The sequence below is a fragment of the Cetorhinus maximus genome, chromosome 27 (genome assembly GCF_964194155.1).
Source record: "Cetorhinus maximus chromosome 27, sCetMax3.hap1.1, whole genome shotgun sequence".
In the NCBI taxonomy this organism is placed as follows: Eukaryota; Metazoa; Chordata; class Chondrichthyes; order Lamniformes; family Cetorhinidae; genus Cetorhinus; species Cetorhinus maximus.
The window spans coordinates 25,736,850-25,758,434 of record NC_135905.1 but is presented as its reverse complement, the minus strand read 5'-3'; the positions used below and the strand labels follow the sequence as shown (position 1 = coordinate 25,758,434).

General features: G+C 42.3%; 1 protein-coding gene across 5 annotated transcripts; it reads right to left on the bottom strand.

Annotated features, from left to right (window-relative positions):
• Positions 1-4,426: 4,426 nt before the first annotated feature.
• pitx3 (paired-like homeodomain 3) lies at positions 4,427-21,312 on the bottom strand. Of its 5 annotated transcripts, none has more exons than XM_078530920.1 (4): positions 20,686-21,312; positions 14,820-14,960; positions 7,487-7,692; positions 4,427-5,842 (listed from the first exon to the last, which is right to left on the bottom strand). In XM_078530920.1, the coding sequence occupies exons 2-4, from the start codon at positions 14,944-14,946 to the stop codon at positions 5,279-5,281; spliced, it is 897 nt and encodes a 298-aa protein (XP_078387046.1). In that variant the 5' UTR covers positions 14,947-14,960; positions 20,686-21,312; the 3' UTR covers positions 4,427-5,278. The 5 variants fall into 5 exon arrangements, with proteins under 5 accessions (XP_078387046.1, XP_078387045.1, XP_078387047.1 ...); XM_078530919.1 differs by having other exon boundaries at positions 20,708-21,309; XM_078530921.1 differs by having other exon boundaries at positions 20,638-20,695.
• Positions 21,313-21,585: the final 273 nt, after the last annotated feature.

Genomic DNA, 21,585 nt, shown 5'->3' with positions numbered 1-21,585 from the left:
GAAGAGAGGGGGAGTTCTCCCTGGTGTCCTGACCATTATCCATCCCTCAACCCACATCACTAAAAACATTACAAAAACAAAACTACCTGGAAAAACTCAGCAGGTCTGGCAGCATCGGCGGAGAGGAGCACAGTTAACGTTTCGAGTCCGTATATCCGCTGCCAAACCTGCTGAGTTTTTCCAGGTATTTTTGTTTTTGTTTTGGATTTCCAGCATCCGCAGTTTTTTTTTGCTTTTATCACTAAAACATTACTTGGTCGTTATCACATTGCTGTTTGTGGGAGCTTGCTGTGCACTAATTGGCTACTGCGTTTCCTGCATTACAACAGTGACTTTACTTAAAAGCTATTTGATTCGCTGTTAAGTGTTTTGATATGTCCAGGCTATTTGCAAGACTTATTTCTCTCTCTCTCTCGCCTGTTTCTCTCTCACATGTCCGCTTACCAGCAAGAGGCTCTAATTAACTGTAAGGAGGAGAACCCTGTTTTCATTTCCCCAAGGGTCCTGAGGACAATTGTATTATCCTTTCTGCCTGCCTGACTGAGATGAATAGAACCTGGAACCTACTGGTTCCCATTTACATTCTTTGTCAACTGATCCAGGGAAATTTTAAATACAGCCACCTCGAATCAGATATACAGAGGCATGGGGTACAAAAGCAAAAGACTGGTTAGGCCTCAGCTACAGTATTCATCGCCATCTTCTCAAGGGCAATTAGGGATGGGCAATAAATGCTGGCCTTGCCAGTGACACCCATTATCCCATGAAAGAATTTTTTAAAAAACTCTCCAGTCCTGATCACCACGATTTAGGAAGGATGTAGGAGTCTTGGGGAGGGTACAGAGGAGATTGACTGGAATAGCACCAGAGATGACTTCCGTATGTGGAGCGACTGAGGAACTGGGGTTGTTCTACTTGAAACAGGGAAGGTTAAGAGGAGGTTTAATATAAAAGGCTCAAAATCATCAAGGGCTCTAATATGGTAAATATGGAGAAACTGTTTCCAGTGGCTGAAAGATCCATAACCGGAGGACACAGATTTAAGGAATTGGAAAAGACCCAATTCCGGTATGAGGAAACTTATTTTACACGGGGAGTTGTGATTTTGAAAGCACTCCCTGTAAGGGCGGTGACAGCAGATTCCAGAATAACTTTCGGAAGGGAATTGGATAAATACTTAAGGGGTGGGGGGCGGGAGGTGGTTGACGGGGGATGTTGCAGGACTACGGGGAAAGAGCAGGAGACTGAGACTTATTGGATAGCTCTTTCAAAGAGCCGGTACAGGCACGATGGGCCGAATAGCCTCATGCTGCCGTTTATAATTCCATGATTGAACATGTTGCCCGGGCGTTCTGTTAACCAGGATTCGCAGCCAGACTGCGGTGGGACTGAAGCGGCTGAGAGGAGATTGAAGGCGATAGTCCAACAACAGTTGGAAATGTTACGTCGCTAGTGCAATCACAGCTACTTTAGCTTCACAATAATTGTTACAACCCGCGTAAATGCCCATCTTTAACAGGCGTAACTTCTAAAACCTTTAAAAATAATAAGTCGACTGGACCAGAAACTAAAAATGTTGCAAATTGCATCAGCTTTCAATAAAGGGAAAAGACAAGTTAATCTTCTGGATGTGTAGCCTTCGCCAGAACCTCCTGCCGCAGTCTGTTGGACCACTTTCAAGTTTCTAATGGAAGGGCCCGCGCTGGAGTTTCTCCCTTGCTCCGACCTCCATCACCATCAGTTATCCTGTTCTAGTTATAACTGCTAAACTACACCCTTAATAATGATATGCACAAGGCAAAATCCTGCGGGTGCTGGAACTCTGAAATAAAAACAGAAAATGCTGGAAACTCAGCAGGTCCGCCAGCATCTGCGGAGAGAGAAATAGACATTCGGCTTCGGACGAAACGACCTGAAAGGTTTGACTCAGTTTCGCACTCCAGAGATGCTGCTGAGTATTTCCAACATTATCTGTTTTTATTGCTGACCAGCTGCACACACATCTTACCCTTTGCTGCACACCCTGGATCTGTACTATATAATCTCATTGGCGCAAGAAGGGCAGGACAATCCCATGGAACTGCGCCGCAACATCAGCTTCTCGCTGGGCAAAAACATAAGCACCTGAAATAAGAGGCTTCGACCCGCCGAAGCTGCGGATTCAGCAACAGAATAACTGCAACCGGGTTTAAACTAATTCAAGGCGATTATGTATAGTTAAAAACTAAAGTTTTAAAGGAACTCCGGCGCTTCAGTTTCACATTTCCAATGATCCGAATGTCAGCGGGAGTCGGAGCCAGTGAACCGAGCACTTATCCACTCTGCTTATGTCCATTCTGAACGATGCTAAAGCGCTACTACAGTACACAACTGCCAACCTTCTCATAGGTGGTGCTGGTATACTGGTACTGACAGTACAACTGGGGCATTGTGACCTTTCAGTACAACACTAAACACCCAATCAAGCCTGGAGGCTTTGAGTAAATAAGGATTTGGGTGTCATGTTCAATTAGGGCTTCACTGTGAAAAAAAAATAATGTAATTTTTAACCAAGTCATCAAAACGCAGAGACCTAACAAAACCTCAGGCAACTTCGCAGATTATTATCGGGTCCAAATGATTCGAGGAGTTCTGAATTGTCATAGATATGGGGAGAAAAGGAAGATAACATGACGCGGTAAAAGCATACCTTGGAGCTGAGAGAATAAATGATAATCCCTGCTTCTCAGTAATTATATGGCGGGAATTTAATGAAAGGTTCCCATGGGGTCATGAGCTGCGGGGCGAAATTTCCAGTGACTTGCAAACAAGTCTCAAGGCAGAAGGTGTGTCAGAGAGCAAGGCCTAAAGGTATAGTCCAGGCTAACGCTCCACTGCAGCACCGGCGAAGTGCTGCATTGTCGGAAGTGCCGTTTTTCAGTGGACCAGGTGAATATTAATGATCTGGAGGCACTATTCAGAGAGAGTTTTCTTCGCGTCCCTGATTCACAGCACCAGGAACTGATCAAACGATTACTCATCTCATTGCTGTCAGTGGGATCCTGTTATGCACAGAAAGCCCAATGGGGCTTCCTCCCAATGCATTCCAGTCGAAATGTTAGGGGACATATTTAGGAATGTCTTTTTTGAGGATGGGACAAGGCGCTATATAAATACCAGTGTTTATTTTCCGCAACATCGGAATTTTTCAGCTTGAGGTCAAGCTTTCTTTATCACTCGGGGCTGCACTGCTTCATCTCTAGATTCTTTCAGTTTATGTTTGAGATGTTGTTCTATTTTGGCCTAGTTTCGATGTGAATAAGAAGCAGGACTGATTTTGCACCGTGTTCCCAGGATTCAGACCAATTACAGTGCGGCCATCAACAATAATAGTGTTGACTTTCCGAGGAAGCTTATATTTGATCTATCATGAAAGGAAATGTTTATGAATTATAAAATTAACTAAAATGAATACCACTTCATGCACGAATTCAGCCAAATATCGAAAATTCATACTTTAGATACATGTCCAAACTAACATAAATTATTTTAGTAGCAATTACTGTTTAGAAAATGACGCTTCCGTCAAATTCAACACATGTACTTCCATGTTTAGAGAGTCAGGTTCAGCCTTTAGTCTTTTTTTCATCTTTATTTTTCTGAACATAAATGTTTTAACGGAGCCCATTTCAACGACACGACGAAATGCTAAGGTACTTGTTATAGGCACATTATTCATACTTGGGAATGTTCACCTTGCAATCCTATGTAATGTACTATGCTCACACCTAATCTTTAAAACAAGACACCTGATCCTTAATGTAATTCCCGACACAACTCCCTGAACCTATCTAACTTGCTGCGGACAGGCGGAAATCGGCGCAGCACATAATGATACTGCCTTGCATAGAATTTGCAGTTTGCAATTGACATAAACTGGCGTGGGTTTGTCGGAAATATTTAGACATGTAGTAATATTCGGCGTCCTCTTACTTCAGTGCAGACAACAGGGCGAGATTTTCAGAGAATTAAACACTTAATATTGCCCAATACCTTGCAAAACCCCTAAAGATAGCAGAACGGATCTGGATAACATTTTATAAATGATCCTAAGGACTGTCGCAGGAATGAAATTTAGATGCAAGGGTTTTATGTCAGGGTCGTACTTTCTTCTTCTGGGACTAATAATCCCTCCATGGTGGAAAATGTATCATTAACACGGGCAAGATGGGCCGAAAGGCCTCCTCGCGCGCCGTCAATCTTTTTAAGTTTCTTTACGATGTCGCTACGCACAGCGACCGGGAAAATTCGTATCGTTTATTAACTCAAGCGTGAATGGATTAATTTCCAAATACCCATTTGGACATTTCGAAAACAAAAAGGAAGCCAGATCTACACTCCCTCGGCGTGGCACGGGCTCTCGAGAATAAGATAGCGTACACAGACATTGTAGAATCTGTTTATTAAGCATTAGCCAGAGTGCAAATCAAGCTGTCTTGTCTGTAAACTTTGGCCTTCTTGGAGAATGTTGCGCACAATAGATTAGAATGAGAAATGCCATAGCTGTCAGCGTCAAGCCAGGAGCCAAACCGTTACAAATACTAAGAACTCGACAAATTAAGGAAAGACCCCACAGAGAATGAGTATATTAATCTGCAGCAAATCTAAGATCACAAGTGGGGATGTATTGATGGGGTGTGGACTTTTGGTTAACGCCTGCTGTTGCGCTGAAAGAAAAAAATATCATAAAAGGTCTCTTGTTAAAAGGGGAAAAAAATGAGACATTTTGATGGATCATACAGGGATAAATGAGGGACACTGTGTAAGGGTATACAACAGTGAATAATTCACAGCAGGTCAGTCTTTACATTCCTAATCTACTAACCAAGGCGCAAGTCAAGTGATCATAGGTATGCTGTTAGAGGACATGCTTTCTTTAACTCTTAAAAACACTACTTTATAGATAATTATTTCACATACAAAAGGAAAACAAAAAAAAAAGTTCATTATATACAGCAGATTCCGCATTACAACCGAGGAGGCTGATTGTAACGGTCATGCATATTTTGAATTGTATGTCAACTTGATTAACAAATATTTATCTGCAATAGTTACGAGTATAACACTCTTTTATGAAAGCTTTCTAAAACCCGTCCACGTGAAATGGAAATGTGTCCTCTCAATTGAACAGGTATCATTTTAACCAGCACTGTCAAGGGGGCCGGTGGTGTACATTGATGGGTCAAAGGTCATATCTTTAGGGTTAAACCGGTTTTGCTTTTAAAAATGACCATCAGGCTCATACAGGTCTGTCCACAGCATATTGACACGGACTTAGGTTGGACACTTGGTTCTGAACTCCCGGGTAGCCGAAATTGGTGTGCTGTTTGGCCTTGAGCCGGAGACTGGCGAGGCTGGAGTTGCATGTGTCCCGGTACGAGTAAGGGCTGGCCGACGATGCGTAAGGACAGGCGCCGGCAGTCATGGCCGAGTTGAGGGAGGGGCTGTTGAGGTTGTTCAGATTGCTTAAATTATTCAGACTGGTCCCGGGCACTCCGGTCACGGCCGAAGGCACCATGGAGGCCGGCATGGTCATAGAGGAGATGGAGCTGGGAGGAGAGAACATGGGCTGCGTGGACAGGGGGCTGACGTTCATGGAGTTGAAGAATTGAAAGCTCTTGGCTGACAGAGGGCTGCTGGTCAAGCTCTTGGTGGCCCAGTTGTTGTAGGAATAGCCAGAATACATATCATCGTAAGGTTGCATGAGTCCGTTAAACTGTGCGCCAAACCCATTTTTACACAGTTCGGCCTGTTGGTTGCGCTCCCTTTTCCTCCATTTCGCTCTGCGATTTTTAAACCATACCTAGATCAGAAAGGAAACACTATTATTTGTAGGCTGGCGCGCCTGTGTTTAACGTGTGTTTATGAAACAAGTGATCGGTTAAACAGACTCCTTTACATTCAGGTGTTACTTCACTCAAAATACAAATGTTAAGTTCCCAATCAAATTTTACCCGAGACATGTCCAACTACTTCAGGCTCACGAGGTGTCAGCTGTGGCTCAGTTCATAGCACCCTCACCTTTGAGTCAGAAGGTTGTGGGTTCATGTCCCACTCCAGGACTTTGAAAAAAAAAGTCAAGAACTGTGAATGTACTCGAAAGAGTTACTTCAGGCTCACGTGGTCTAACCTGTACGCGTAATGAGAATCCTTTGGTAATAATTGCGTGTGATGTTGTTACAAATGAACGGAAAAGAGACTGTTTCGGAGTAAAATTGAATCTAAATGTAAATCACAGTGTGTAAATTATAAAGTCACAGAAGGAGCTCATCACACCTGTGTCTGCTCCTTGACAGAGTCTCCACCCGCCTGCCCTTTCCCCCTAGCCCTAACAACCCCACCCCCTCCACCCACCTTTTCAAATATTTATCCAATTCCCTTTGAAAGTTATGACTGAATCTGCTTCCACCGGCCCTTCAGGCAACCCATACCAGATCATAACAACTCCCCGCGTTCAAAAAAAAGTTATCTTCAAGTTCCAATGTTCATTGTTCCCTGAAACTCGATTGTTGTGATGATACAATGGTTCATGTCAACTCATTTCTGACCCCTGTAACTTCAACAAACGTGTACATGCATCTTGCTCCAAGAGATAAAACAAATCGGAATAGTTGCTGGGTATTCATAAGGGCCCAATTTCTAGATTGACCGTAATTACTTTAGAGAACACACCAAAATATTAGAAGCTTCAGACTAATTCTGTTCTCATTTATAATGCAGGGTTAATAACAGATGTCCACCGTTATTCACTTGCAGCATGTCCAAATGACTGCGACAACAGACAGCTTTGGAAATGGTTGCTAAATGATGTAAAAAAACCCGAATTTCCTTGAGAACTTACACGATTCTCACGCTGTTTACTCTTCCTCTGCATTTCCTACATTACTTTAGCACTCTGGGCTCCTCTGAATTACATGGCCAATGGCTGTCATGCTTGGATCTAGATTTATAGAGTGGTCATAAATATCAAATGCCCGGCGTGTAATATTATCCGTCAATGATTTTAATTACTTAGTCTCCAACAGGCTCTAAATCAAAAAAAAAAGCATGACATGGAATGTAGTGGGGGGTTGAGTGTGTTGAAGTGACTATATTCAGCGTCCAGGGTAATAAAACAATGAACGATTGGGAGAGCAATGTAGAGAGTGTGCTTCGATCCAACTGCTGAAATCCAGTTAACAAGCTGCATCCGCACATTGATCCGCAGCATCGGAAATGAATGGGAAATGATTTGGTTCTTTGGACAATTCGAGATCAGGTGTGCCTGATTGTGTTTGTCTTGAGGACTTGGCGAACCCTTCACCTTTCACAATTTCTCTGGATTATTCGTGAATCCATTTTTCTAGCCATGTAAGGGGCTAACTTGACCTTTTGGGCAGTTGCCAGACTTTCGCATAGGACCTGTTATCAACTTTAATTCCGCGCCCAAAGCTCAAGACAGTCTTACCCTGACTCGTGCCTCGGTTAAATTTGTCCAGACTGCGATTTCCTCCCTGGTTGACATGTCAGGATATCGGTTTCTTTGAAAAGTGGCCTCCAGTTCCTGTAGTTGTTGGCTTGTAAAGTGTGTCCTTTGGCGTCTCTGCTTCTTCTTGATAGTCGGGTCCTTCGAATCCGAATCATCCGTTTGATTCTGCTGGGATTTCTCATTATCTGTGGAAGTAAATAGGGTTCTCGAAATTAATCGCGTTCCTTCCCCTAAACCCTGGCCCTTACAAACAGGCAGATTCCAAACACTTGCACAAATCCTGGTGTTTATTTGGTTGTTGTTGATAACGGTCATCAGAAGGAACATATGTTTGATCAATAAACGGAGTTATCCGCGTCCTAACTGACAGCAGAAAAGTTTTATCGCCACTTAGCGTCTCCGGTTACTAAAGAAACGGGTGTTTGCAGATTTTTACCCATGTGATTTTTACCCATTTGATGGGCTTAGGAGGGTTACAAATCGCTATTGGCGGCATTATTTTTCTTGGAGGTTTGAAAGAACCGAAAAATGATTCAGAAAATTATTCATGATCCACTGGGGCGGATTCTAAATGCGGGTTATTCACAAGGAATTTCAATCGATGGGCCGAAAGGACGCCAGCGAGAGAAGCAGTTTAGAAGCAAAAAATAATAATAATAATTTCTGTTGATACAGATCTGATCTTTGTATTAACCTTTTCCTCGACACGTCATAACTAGATCAAGAATATTGTGTAATTGTTGTTTTTACATCCCAGTGACCCAGTTTGGAATGCCGGAATTAAAGGAGATTAACGAAGGACAAACTATGCTAATTACCTTTCAACCTCTAGTCCCCCTCAGTTCCCCCATCACCCCGCACAACAATTCATCACTGAGAGATGGAGAGAGGTAAATACGACCTGACTTTATAAACAATCTGCTTGAATCCAGCGTTCCTGGACGGATTGGACAATTGGTTTTTCTACCCAGCAACCTTGTTTCTTTCCTACCTGTACATTGGGTGTTCGGGGTGTCGAGCAGATTCCTCAGTTGATCGGCGTATTGTCCTTTCGGGACTCTGAATGTTTGGACATTGGATGACATTGCAAACCAAAACACCAGGCAAATAAATCTCCAAACTAGCCTTATCTCTTAGCAAAAACAGGCGGACGTTCAATTTGCCTTATAAAACACGCCTTGTGCCCTATCGCTTTCCAAGTCAGTAAGCCTCTCCCAATCCCGGGACCCCACAGAGGGCATCAATTTAGTTGCAAGTAAATCCCTAGCTCAGACAGGCTGACAAGGCCAGGTATGAGGACCCCCTGGTCGCCGCCTTTCCTTTGACTCTTGTTTGTTAAAGGCTTAGCTTTTGGGGCAGTTATAAATGAGCAATAGATGAACCTTCGGACCCCTCCTTGCTGTGAGGCCAGTAACGTCAAAGCGGACCCGCCGGTGATGCAGGCTGCAAACTGACGCAGAGTGTGGCTGTCAGAAACCCTGAGCATCCTCAGAGGGAGAGGGGGAAAAAAATCATCACGTCAGACAATAGCGCAGACAACTTAGAATAAAGCAGTGCACCCAGTGATGGTTGTTTTAAAACTGGGAGGGATTAGCTGCAGAAAGAGGGGACGAAACCAAATATTGCCAAGCCGTATTAGATTTCAAGAAGTATTTGTGAGTTAAGGTTTGAAAGGCACAAATAGGGTTTTACAACAGTGGGCTTTACCTTTTAGACTTTCTGTTCAACCCAAACCTGGTGGCTTTCGTTTTTATTTGAAGTATCTCTTTACTGTATACACTTCATTACAATATACAGCATTATGGAATGTGATACTTTTACAATTGTAATGGTTGATTCTATTTCTTTTACTCCTTCCTACTAATCCATGAAATCCGCCTGAAACTGGCAACTAGAACCAGTAGCTTTAAGTGAACGTTCGGATACGATATTCATTTATAATCAAACCCGATTAAATTCACATCTCTTTTTACCAGAGCTAAGGGACAGGGCCATTGTGGTTTATGTGCCGAGGATCAAACGTGTGAAATGTTGACATGAAAACCAGCAAACAAAAATCCTGGGGAGGTTTCTTGCGGAAATTTAGGTTGAAAATATTCCCCCCCCCCTCCCACCCCTACGCCCCTCCCCTCATATTTAGTCCTTTTCTCTGCACCACTGATTCGTGTGGTTCAAAGTAATTCATGGGACACGAGACACTAAGGCAATCCAAGTCGTTTTCTTTTTAGCTCTGAACCTTATTATAAATCGCCCCACCCGTATTTAAAATCGATAACTAATAATGCAGGCAGAAGTTCAATTATATATCAAGAAAAACACCAAGGAAACAGGCCCTTCCTGAGAATGCCCAACAGCTGTGCTTCTCCGGGGGGTCACTATTGGATTATGTGCAGTTTCGGACGCTTTGGGTCCGGAGATTAAAGGTCATTTAAAGATGGAGAAAATGGAGCAGGGGAAAAGGGAGTTTTTGTGAGGAATGTCAACAATCGCAGATAACCGGTCACGTTTGGCAGAGATGGTTCTCGCCTCTGACCAGTTGTGCAGTTTTTTTTCTTCTTTAGTTAAAGTTTAAACTTTATTACGCAGGTGGATTTTATGATCACGCCGTATCAGCAGAAAAGTGCTAAATCTCCCAGTGGATGTTAGCTTAACAATAATTTATGATGTGAAAGTCCTGCTGGTGCCGCGTAAACATTTTCCAGGTGAGAACGAGAGCGATTCCTGCATTTAAACGTGTGAACGTCAACTTTTTCATCTAGATTTCAGTATCTCTGAACAAGATGCTGGGTTGATATCTGTCTGTGTCTATTTTTTTTTGCACTCTCTGCTATTAAAATACAAGCATTTCAATTATGGCATCGTCTTTATTCTGAAATTAATGGGCTACTCCTTGGGTGAAAATACTGGACCCACATGTTGAATTCTCCGAGTATCTTCAACGGAAATTGGTGGAAGTTTTTTCAACAGTGGGCAAGTTAATATTCATGGTGTACGGTCATAATATTTGATGTTGGTGCGGCTAGAGGGAAAGCTTGCGAAATATTCCTAAATGCCAGTTTCCCCAGATAGCGACTATTTACAAAAGCAGTCACAATATCTTCTCGTTCAATATTTGCTACTGTCTCTCCGACTGTAAACTCACTCTGGGGAGGGCTCCTGGCATTTGTTCATAAACTGAAGGTTATTTTAACTCGATTTAAAGTATTCACATACCGATCTCCCAAAGGTGCCCGCGTAAAAGCTTTTTTTTTCAATCATGCGGAAAACGTGGCGTGGAGGGTCAAATGTGCGCAGCACTGATCAAACAAATGATCGACTCCTTAAATTGTTTGGTAGAATTTACAATCTGGGCACTGTGTTATTGCTAAAGCACTCTCCCGTTCTAATCTTGCACCAGAGAGACGACATCGCCCCCTTATTTTGTGCTTAAAATAAAAATGTGATTGAATGGTTAGGTAAAATTATCAATACAACCCGTGGCCGTTCGGGATAGAATTTCTAATCTATAGATAATAGACATTATTACAGAGAAACCGCAGTATTGACGGACCTGTTAAAAGCTAATGGCTGTGTTGTTGGTGCTATCTGTTAATTTCAGAATGAGGCAGAGTCACGGTACTAAGCAGCATTTAATAAGTTTTTAATTACGAATTTAAGCATAGAATTTTTTAAAAAGTGGAATGTCTCAATGCCTCAGGGGTGCCCATTGCAAAACTGGCGTTATTGGAAATAACTCCCAGCAGAGAGAATGCTTTATTCGAGTTGGATTTTCATAATCACAGTATGCGCATACATTTTAATATCTTTAATCCAATCGCATGGTAAAAGAGAGAGGGGATTAATATTTTTTTCATTGTGTCCTGAAAGCATCTAACCGAATTATATTTGAAGAAGAGAGCCCCAACATTTGAGTCCAGTCTCCACTCACTCTCCCTCCCATTCCTCGCTGGATGCAGGTTTGTCTGAATGAGTGTGGGAAGAGAGCTCGTTCACATTCACTCGGGTTTCAAATTGAGAGCATGTAACCTATTAATTAAAGTCCACTGGAGTTCCACTGCACTTACTGGAGTCCTGCCTGGTGTCAGTTCATTAAAAACAAATTAAGGTAAACATGTATTTATTTTCTAGCCGTCAGGTGGTTTCGTTTTTTTTTATTTATTTGTTCCAGATTTTTTCAGATATATTTGTGCAATGCCTTCGTTCTCTCGTTTTGAACAAAGAATCCAACTCGCTTTAGAATTACACGTGTGTCTATATCCACAATTAAATTAGGTTTACATTTAGTCCAAATTTAGGATCATATTGTCTGGAGCTTAAAAGTTCAATTGTAAAACGACCCTCACTTTTCGGGTGTGCCGGTAGCTTGTAAACAACTGTATTTACTGACATAATTCTATCCAAAATATAATCCCCCATCTCGACTCGGACATGAGTCTATGATAATCAAGCTATCGTATCCATATTCACCCTGGTTTCGCGCCATCTTTCCTGTACCGAAGCATAACATCAAACAATGCCCAAGTGATTTACAAATAGAAAAAAAATCCTTAGCCAAATTCCCCCAAAACACGCAAACAGTCCAATGCGTGTATCATTTTGCTATCGGGCCTAAACTGATCTGCAAATATCGCAATTGGGTCAATATTTAAATCCCTGCCAAGAGTAAAACCGATCAGCCTGAAGCGAGCCAGATTTCAACACAAGTCACAAAGGCCGCTGGAAATGTGATTTCAAGTGAAGGTTGTGAGAGACCCTCTCTGCTTGCGGAGCATCTCGCTCTCTTTTTAACCCTCCCAGCCTTTATCCCTTTCTTTCCGTCGATCTTTTTTTTTTGTGTGTCCAGACTTCCACCAAATAAAGATGTGACTGATCTGTCAGTGAAAGATTAGCTTTTGGAGAGTAAATATTTTGATGGTTTTTAAACAGAGAGCTCATTGCGTGCCAGATCGCGGCGCCGTCAATCCCTTTTTAATCAACTCGTTTCAATTCAATTAAAAATCCCACTTCTAAAGCCGGGAACTACAGGATCTGCCCCTTTCTCCTCACCTCACGTCCCGGCGCTGGGAAAATAAAAAAAGGATGTCGAAAATATGGTGCTATCTGTGTTTGTAATCCGGAAATGACCCGTTCTGGTTAGACCTTTCGAGAAATGTGTGTTCCACCGTGTCGGCGAATTCTACTAATCCTTATTAAAACTCGGGAGGCCATATCACACAAAACGAAGCCTATTTTGACCTTGCAGGCAGCCTACAGTACATATTGAGAATTTAAAAGAGGGTTTTTATTTTTAAAATACTGCAGAATTTGACCTTTAATGAGTGGCCACTAGCTGTAAGTGTATGAAATGCGATGCAAGTTTGAAGGATGGTGGTGTATTTTACATCCACATCTCTCCCAAACTCTTAGCCAATGACTCCCCAAGAAGGAACATTTATCCTTATTTCGGGACAGGGAAGAATGTATTTTCCATTGCAGTTTGTGCTGAGGTTACCAACAGGAGGAGAGGAGCAGGGTCCTGATTAATGGCTGGATGCCGTCATCTGGCTTGAATAGGAATGTCTGTTTGTCAGAGGGTGAATTATTTCAAAATATTTTAAGGCTTCGATGCAAAGGCGGATGTATAACGTGCTTTTCGGGAAATGCTTACGCTTTGACATTGCCTTCCGTTTCAATGAGTCTTGTCACACAGTCAAACCAAACCGCCACCACACAGGTACATTCATTAATCGGGGTCAAAATCTGGTGAATTGTCGGCGTTAACACGCTCCAGAACGAAAATATTATTTCAACCGAACTGTCCGCATGTGAAGCAGAATAAGGTTGGCTTTGTGGGACTGGAATTACCCCAGAGAGATCCGTAAAACAGACTTAGAACAATGTGTAGCACACTATTGAGCCGCAATTAATCTGGTGGTTCTGGGAATTCTTAAGGGAAATTCCTCTGATTTACATCGAAATTTATTCCACTTTACATATAATGTCTTGATTCCAAATCAATTCCTGGTGGACAATATTTATTTTCTTTGCCGGGTTGAATACAACCACGTCGGATTCCAGGATATATCATATGATACGCGTTTTTACAGAAGGGATGTTTATCATCCATATGACTGTACTGTAATTACAACAAGAATATATCCAACATTTTTATCGGCTGACTTTAACATTTCAACAAACACACTTTCTAACTTTCTGGAACCTTTAGTCACCCCCGAACAAATCGCGCTCACCACAGAAAAGCCGAGCCCTTTGCAGGGCTCACCCTCCCCCATTGCGACAGAACAAAACCCACACGACTGGAGAGCAGGCGGGACTGGTGGGCATCACTTTAAATCGAACCACTGTCATTGAGCGGCAAGGGATAATTGGATTCACAACATTTCGCAATATGTGATTCACACAAAAAAAAAACAGGTTAACGCCCGTTTCAGTGCAGGTGACTGGACGCTACTTTGCTGGAATTTTCATCCTCTTGTGCAACTGCCTGGAAACAAATACACAAGGTTCTGTTCCCTATTCCTCGTCTAGAGTCCCAAAGCTGATTGCGGGTTGAAGTTGGGCCCAGCCAGACAATAATGGCGCGCCCAGACAACGTGCAACGTGCCGTGAAAACCCAGACACATCAGTGTTGCATTTTAACATGGTGACATGCGCCCGCCCGCTCATTGCGCCATCTAACCCAACAAGCTTCCTCCCCTTGCCACAGCTCAAGCCGGCTTGCTTTGGTTCTCTCCTTCACTGGAGTGAATGCTCACTTGCAACATATATCGATTATCTTATTATTATGATTATTTTTTAAACTTTGCATAAGCAGGGGCAGAGAGAAAAATGTTGGAGATGCAATGGTCTTCGTCACATTGCTGTTTGTGGGAGTTGGCTGTGCGCAAATTGAGTGCGGGCTTCCTGCGTTGCAAAGTACTCCATTGGCTGTAAAGAGTTTTGAGACATCCAGCGGTCGAGAAAAGCACTATATAAATACAAATCTTTCTCTCTTTACAATTGACATTGTTTAGTTGGAGACAATGAACTCCCCCGATTGTTATTTCCTGGAGACCCTTCACTAACCTCAGCAGCCACTAGAGGTCGCGCGGTTTAACACGGGGACACTTTCAATCACTCAAGCTGCCTGAATTCTTGGGCCTATTTTCCTACTGAATGTCATCCTTCCGGGTTTTTGTTATTTGCCCCCTTTTAGGGGGAAGGGGGCAGCTTTCAGGTTCCAGCTTCTTTAATAAGCCTACCCCCCTTATTCCTCTGTCAGTTCTGCCCCTGCCTCTGCAGTCAGCTGCAGTCAGAACTGTTACCAACTCACCGCTGCTTTCCTGGTGCGTTTTACAGATTGCTTCTCGTTGTGGGGTCCCGGAGTCTGAGAGAGTCATAGGGCTGTGATCAGGAGCGTCCGAGTCGGTCAGAACCCCGCCCGACAGGTTGTATTCCATCCGATGAGCCTGTCCTGCAAAACAGGAGGTCAATTCACATCAGCAAAACCGCACTAGCCAGAGATTCCTCCTGTTCAGCAATGTGCTTATGCGCGGGCACCGAGTTTTTTGCATGGACAGTTCACAGTTTAGATTTCCCAGGTTGACTACGCTGTGAATATCTTCACCATGCTGTGAATCAATCCATTTCAGAAACTGTAATTCAGTTCCAGTTACCAGCATTGGTTATGAACCTGTGATCTAGATCTGGTTGGAGTTTACATCTGAAACTCAGAAAGGGGACCGTTAGAATATATGTGAGGATATTTCGATTGAAAGTTAACCATATGCCTCTTAGTTTTCACTGATTTTTTTTTTCTTGTTCGTTAAAAACTTGCGGTAATTCTCAGCGGTGAATTGACAGACAGAAGACAACTTCAGCTGGATAACTTCCATCTGATGCTAATTAAGGAGGCGACCATCAATTCAGTTTTCCTCCTGGTCAATTTTAACCCGCTTTGATGCTTTTAAAAATTTCAAGCACGGTAAAATACACATTGCGGCGTTTTTATTGGAATCCCTTGTTCCATTAAGTTATTATTATCACCCATCTTTTGGTCCCAAGTATCAGGCGACAGGACACGTTTTTGTAAAATGGGGTTAGTTACGATGTGTGTGTCACTGGGCTACGTGCTGCACCGCACTCTTGACAATTCAACGATTGAATTAAAGTCTGAGCAAATTCCCAGCTTCTGTTTATTTGTAATGGCATCTATTTCAAGGACAGTGATGTATACGTGTTAAGTTTACAATTAAATGCTGAGTTAAATCTGATAAATCGGAGCTGAATAACTATTAGGCCAGCGCCAAAAATGCAAAACCTTATTTCTTTTGTCATGGTGAGATTGGTTTCCAAGGGCACGTGCCTATAGTTTGCTTAAATCATAGTTTGCTTAAATCATAGCCACTGTATTCCGTAAAATAATTTGTTGCATGATGTTGCGAAGATTTGTAATAAAATGCGATATAAATATTGTATTTTTAAAGATAGAAATTCAGACAGCAACGTCCATCAGAGTCTCCAGGCTGTCTCAAGCCTTGCAATGACGTATAAGTGACAGCTTTTGTCACTCACATTTCTATTAATTGAACGTTTAGTTTAGTTTTGTACGTCGCCCTTGGTTGAAAGCGTATGACAATGCGACCCCTGACAATTTACTTTCGAGGCAAACGTATCCCAAAAAAAGTGTTTTACGTTAATTACTAGACCTAACTTAGGATCAAAATGTTGCTTTCTCTCGGTTGCAATATCTGACCCATTGAACAATAAAGAGATATATCCATTTATATAGCGTCTGTCACATCCTTGGGACATCCCAAAACGCTTTACTGCCATTTAAGTCTTTTTGAAGTATAGTCACTGTTGTAATCCAGGGAAATATACATGTTTCATGGGATTGCTGCCTTGTACCGATCTTTAGTGACGAGGATATTCTTCTAGGGCGTTTCCAGTGTTAGAATTATTCAGCTTTCCCTCTTATTAAGGCGTTTGCTCTGTCTCAAACGAGATTTTCTGCGAATTGAAAATCAATACAATGCTATCTTTGAACCTCGTGTCAAGACTTTAATGTCATTTTAAATAAATATAATCTAAAGGCCATTGTACTGAGATTCTAGGCCACCATGTTTGTTAGGGTCAGACTGCCTTGGCTTCGGATAAAACAATAACTGAACATGTCTGTTGCCCATAACCTAGGTTTAGTATATGTTTAAAATGTCACTTGTTAAAAAAAAGTCAAATAGCTTATCCGCCAATCCATGGAGTCAGATGCTTCCATCTGTGACCAGAGACATAGCTGTGGTTTTATACAATCTGACAACACCTTCCACGGAGGAGGAGAGAGGGGAAAAAAAATCATAAACGCGCCGTGAATTAATTTCTTGGATTAAGATTTGATTAAGATGTGTGTCAATTTGCCGTCCCATAACTTATTAAGATGCGGCGCCTCCCGGGCTGTCCCTATATATACATATAGATATAGAGGGAGACGGAGCAGATGGAATTTTGACGGAATGTTTGTAGATGATAATTTCAGCTCTTCTGCACCCATTTGCATCTGATTGCGTCTGTCAGGCGCGTTTCTTTTCTGCAGAGCTGCCTGCCTCAGGTTGAGGTGGGGGTGTGGGGGGGTGGGGGTCATGCAGAGCAGCAACAACTTCATTTAATTCCAAGTCACATTTATTATCCAATCTGTTTGAACGCATTAATATTCAATATTGAGCCGAGACTGAGCTTATTCGTGTTCCTAGCCGTTGCGGGAGTTAATTCAATGCATTGCGGAAAAAAGGACAAATCCTTGCGCCAGATACTCCACGGTGTGTGAGACAATAGTTGGGGACATTTCAGGGTTCGAACGGGAACAGCAACAAGCAGATTTTTTTTTGATTGTGTGTCGTTGCATGTCACTGGAAGAATGCCGATTGTCAAAGTCTTTAGCTGATTAATCGGTTAGTCGTAACGCAAGATGTGCGCTGGACATTATGTGAGACCTTCCCAGTTTATCGTTCGCCCCTCTCCTTATTTTCTATTTTGCATTTACATTTTTTTTGTTGCCAGTAAAGCGGCCCAGAGAGGGTTTACTGACCAGGGACTGGTCACATTGCACACAATGTACAATGTACACAAGCACCAAAGCTAACAACAAGCCTTGCCAGTGAACACAATATCTGCGAGGCGCGCAGTTGCGACTAAAGAAAACTCCGAAACCAGATGATGTGTTCGGAATGTTATGTAAATCTAATCATCCTCACTCTGGCTATGCGGCTATCCAGCCTCAGGACGGATCCTATTGCGATGATCCCAGTATAAGACCTTTGGAAAGGAAAGTAGGCCCAAGTGTATTTCATAGTTAAAATCAATATCAGAAATTCGCAGAAGCCCACTCTTATTTCTCTTGTTAAACCCTTCCAGTGTTCAGTGTAATTTTCGTGGGATTTGCAGAATGAATAACATAAGCGGTCACTCGGCTCAATTTGCATGCGCCAGTTCTCTTTTTAAATATGTGTATTTCCTAACGTTTGTTTGACGGAGAACCGTTAAATGCCTCGGCAACTTCAATCGTTTGGCTTATTTCACTCAAAAGACTAACTCCCGCTTACATACTCTTGCGACACGCCGCTGTTTGGTGGACATTTTTGAATCAGAGGCATGCATTTATTTATATTTAAAATAAGGGGTGGATGGTATGAAAATACTTTCGGGAATATTTCACAATTTTATAATAAAAGCAAAATACTGCTGGAAACCTGAAACAAAAAAAAACAGAAAGTGCTGGAAAAATTCAGCAGGTTTGGCAGCATCTGTGGAGAGAGAGACAGAGTTAACGTTTCGAGTCCAGCAAGACTTCTTCCGAATTGTTGAGCATTTCCAGCACTTTCTGTTTTTATATCACACTTTTATGATCTCGCTAATGAATACGAACGATGGAATTCGTTTAGACCCCCTCGGCATATTCTCACCAGGCCAAACATGCCCGGTGGCGAATTTGTTATTATTTTGGGTTTCTTGTTCAGTCGGGTTCGTTTGTTACAGATATTTATTTACTTCGAAATGCAATTCTTAACAGCTCCCTCTGAGAAAATAAAGTGACACTTGCCGTAGTTGTAGCTATTAATTCTGCAGTTATTTCGCTGTTACTTAAACTCGCCTCAATCTGTTTCGAATTTAATAACGCGGTGCATGCAGACTATGCCGTGACACTTACCAGTCATTTCCCGTAAAAGGAGTCTCACTATTAACTGAAAAACTCGTTATATTTTCTTGAAAGGCTCGCAGTTACCGTGCCTGCACGGTCATTCCACTGTTGGTTTAAAATTGGGATTGATAGAGGTGTTTGCCCCTGTCTTATTGAACTCCAAAATGCCCGGGTTTGTCTCCAGTAACTTTCTCCAACTTGGTCCTTGTCTCTTCCAGTGAACGTACTGAAACTTTGCGGGTCTTATACAGAGTCTCCCGTGGCTAGGGCGCACCTGCTAGCCATCAATTTTCCACCCGAACCCACTCGGCACAATTGTGAAAGATTCCTTTTGTTCACAGGCCAGCCATACTCGGGCAGCAGAATGTGCACATATACATTATCTGAGGATGTTCTTTCTCGGCCTCTACCTGGATTAGATCTGAAAATAAGCGTCAGAAACCAAACCGATTTCAAATGACCTGCCCCTAACGCTTGGAGTGTTCAATTATGCACCGAGCGCTCGGTAGTAACAGGCAAACCCATTAATCATTTCCAGAAAGAACACAAAAAAAAAAGTTCTGTAAAAAGCTATAAGATTTAAAAAAAAACTATTTGAACGCGATTTGATTTCTAAATCTCTTTACATTTTAAAAAATGGTTGAAAAAGTAGGCGCGGGTCTTTTCAATGTGTTTCCTCTTCATCTCAGAGCTGAGTTAAAAGAAAAACATTTCACCCAGCTAATGTCAGAAAAGCAACAATCTGAACAACGTTCAAACCCTTGTCAAATTGTGGGTCTGACGGATGCGTTGCTGAATGGAAGAATGTACGTTGCTGGATTCACCGCTGCCCGCTCAGCAAAACGGTGACATAATTCCGAATGTTACTTCTGCGCAAACAATTCTGTTATATTCTTGCCCGGGGGATGGTGGCGGGGGGAGGGAGAGTGGGGGGGTGGGGGTGTGGGTGTGGGGAGAGAAATAAACCTTACTTGTGCCTTCACATAAATCATTGGGTATTACCATCTCAAATATATGGCCATCTTATCGGACTCGTAACACCTTTTGTGACATCTATTTATGATGTGTTCTCATACATTGGCCTCACCTCACATTTATAGACAAATATTATTGAGGCTGGGAACTTTCCTGACACGTTTTATTTCATATTTCATTCAGATCCTGTGTCTGGAAACGGCTCACAAGTTCCCCATTGCCTTCACTGAAGGTAATAGTCCAAAGTGACAGTTCCGTTTCAAGCCTGAAACAGGCTTATGTGGTCAAATAATTGTACGAAGTTCGTAAAATCGTTTCCTTCCTGCATTTTTTTTCCCTAAAAGATATTGACTTGAAACGCGAAATTGATCGATGACAGTATTTAATAATAAAAACCAAGAATTTTGCATTCAGCGAAAGTAAAGCGATCCGTTTCGAAATATTTTCATTTTTTACACACATTAGCCAAGAGAAATAACATTCGCTTTTAGTCTAAATGGAGAAACGGCTGGAAACCGTGGCTCATTAATCATTCCTAAAATATCCTGCTGTTAACACGCCTTCGATACCGAGCCCTGGACATGAAGGAATAGGTCATTCTGGCTTGAAAGGAAGGCAATCTCGCGCTCTTGGATCACTGTTAACAGATTCAGACTTCAGGAAAGTTCGGATACAACCCCAACAAACACCGAATTCAAGCATTCTTCTACGGTGCACACAGGTTCAAAGCGCCGCCTAAAATACATATAATGCGGAGTAAAGCTGAACTCTGTGTATAGACTCAATTCGGGGGATTTTCAGTTTTAGTAACAACCCATTCAGTTATATACATATTCTATACAAACACGTACATTAGCAATTGAGGACATACAACACACAATATGACATCTCGGACGCCAAAAGGCAAGCGGCAACTCAAAAAAAAAGCACAGACGCTCAAACATTTATCAATGGGAACAAGTCGATACCAGCAATCACTTACAACAAATCCCTCTTTAAATGAATAAATCCGGGGATAGGGTAAGTTTACCGAAGATTAGTGGTTCCTGTACCTGTCAGGATTAAGAGTTCCTTCGAAAACACGCGGCCAGGTCCTTGCAGTTGCACGAAGAGCCTCGGTGAAACCCAAGCTATGCGATCCCATTTGCTGGAAGGATTGATTTTATGCCAATATCATCGGCAGCCACGAAACGACGCGACCACTGTGTGTGAGCTGAAAGGTCCAGCCCACTCGAGTACACAATAAGTCCCAACCCCTCTGATTCATTCAGAAGGGTTTGGGGAGACTGGATTGGATCCCTGCATGTACACCAATCCATTAAAGGCTGACAATTAACAAATTCACATCAGGGGAAAAAAAGGCCATTTTTCTGGACTGTAGCATCTACTTTTTGCCGGATTATGAAACGTTTGACGAACATCTGTTTATTTACCTGCCGGAAATTCAGGCACACAGGGAGTGATTTTAGGAAGCTGCCTATTTAAGATATAAATTTGACTTTGTCAATTTCATAAATTCAGACGCAGGTGTCGAATGAAGTTTCCACCTCAGTTGAAACAGATCTCTCTGGGAGAGCCGGTAGGTCCGTTAAAATTGTTTGCTGCACACTCACAATAAAGGTACGAAGGACTGGGGCAAAGTCTACGTTTTAAATTGTTTAATAAGGCGCTCTTGGCTTACCGGGTTTAAATTCATTGGAATCAATGTAGACTATGAATCAAAATCTGTAAAATTACAACATCCAAACTGGCCTCACCTATTCACACCTGATTTCCTCAAATACCTATCACAAACTTTGCAAGTCCGAATCTGTCCCAGGAAGGGATTGCGCCGCCGGAGAAGGTCTTGTCATAATGAAATTATGGTTAGTGAGAAAGGACTGTCATCATGTCTGTCACACCCTATTGCACATGGCAGATTCGTTTTATT

Excerpts from the sequence above, each read along its gene's own strand:
- pitx3 (XM_078530918.1), bottom strand. Across the intron at positions 7,693-14,819 it reads AACGCACCAGGAAAGCAGCG|ATAATGAGAAATCCCAGCAG; the intron begins GTGAGTTGGTAA and ends TTACTTCCACAG. Across the intron at positions 5,843-7,486 it reads TAACCGAGGCACGAGTCAGG|GTATGGTTTAAAAATCGCAG; the intron begins GTAAGACTGTCT and ends TTTCTGATCTAG.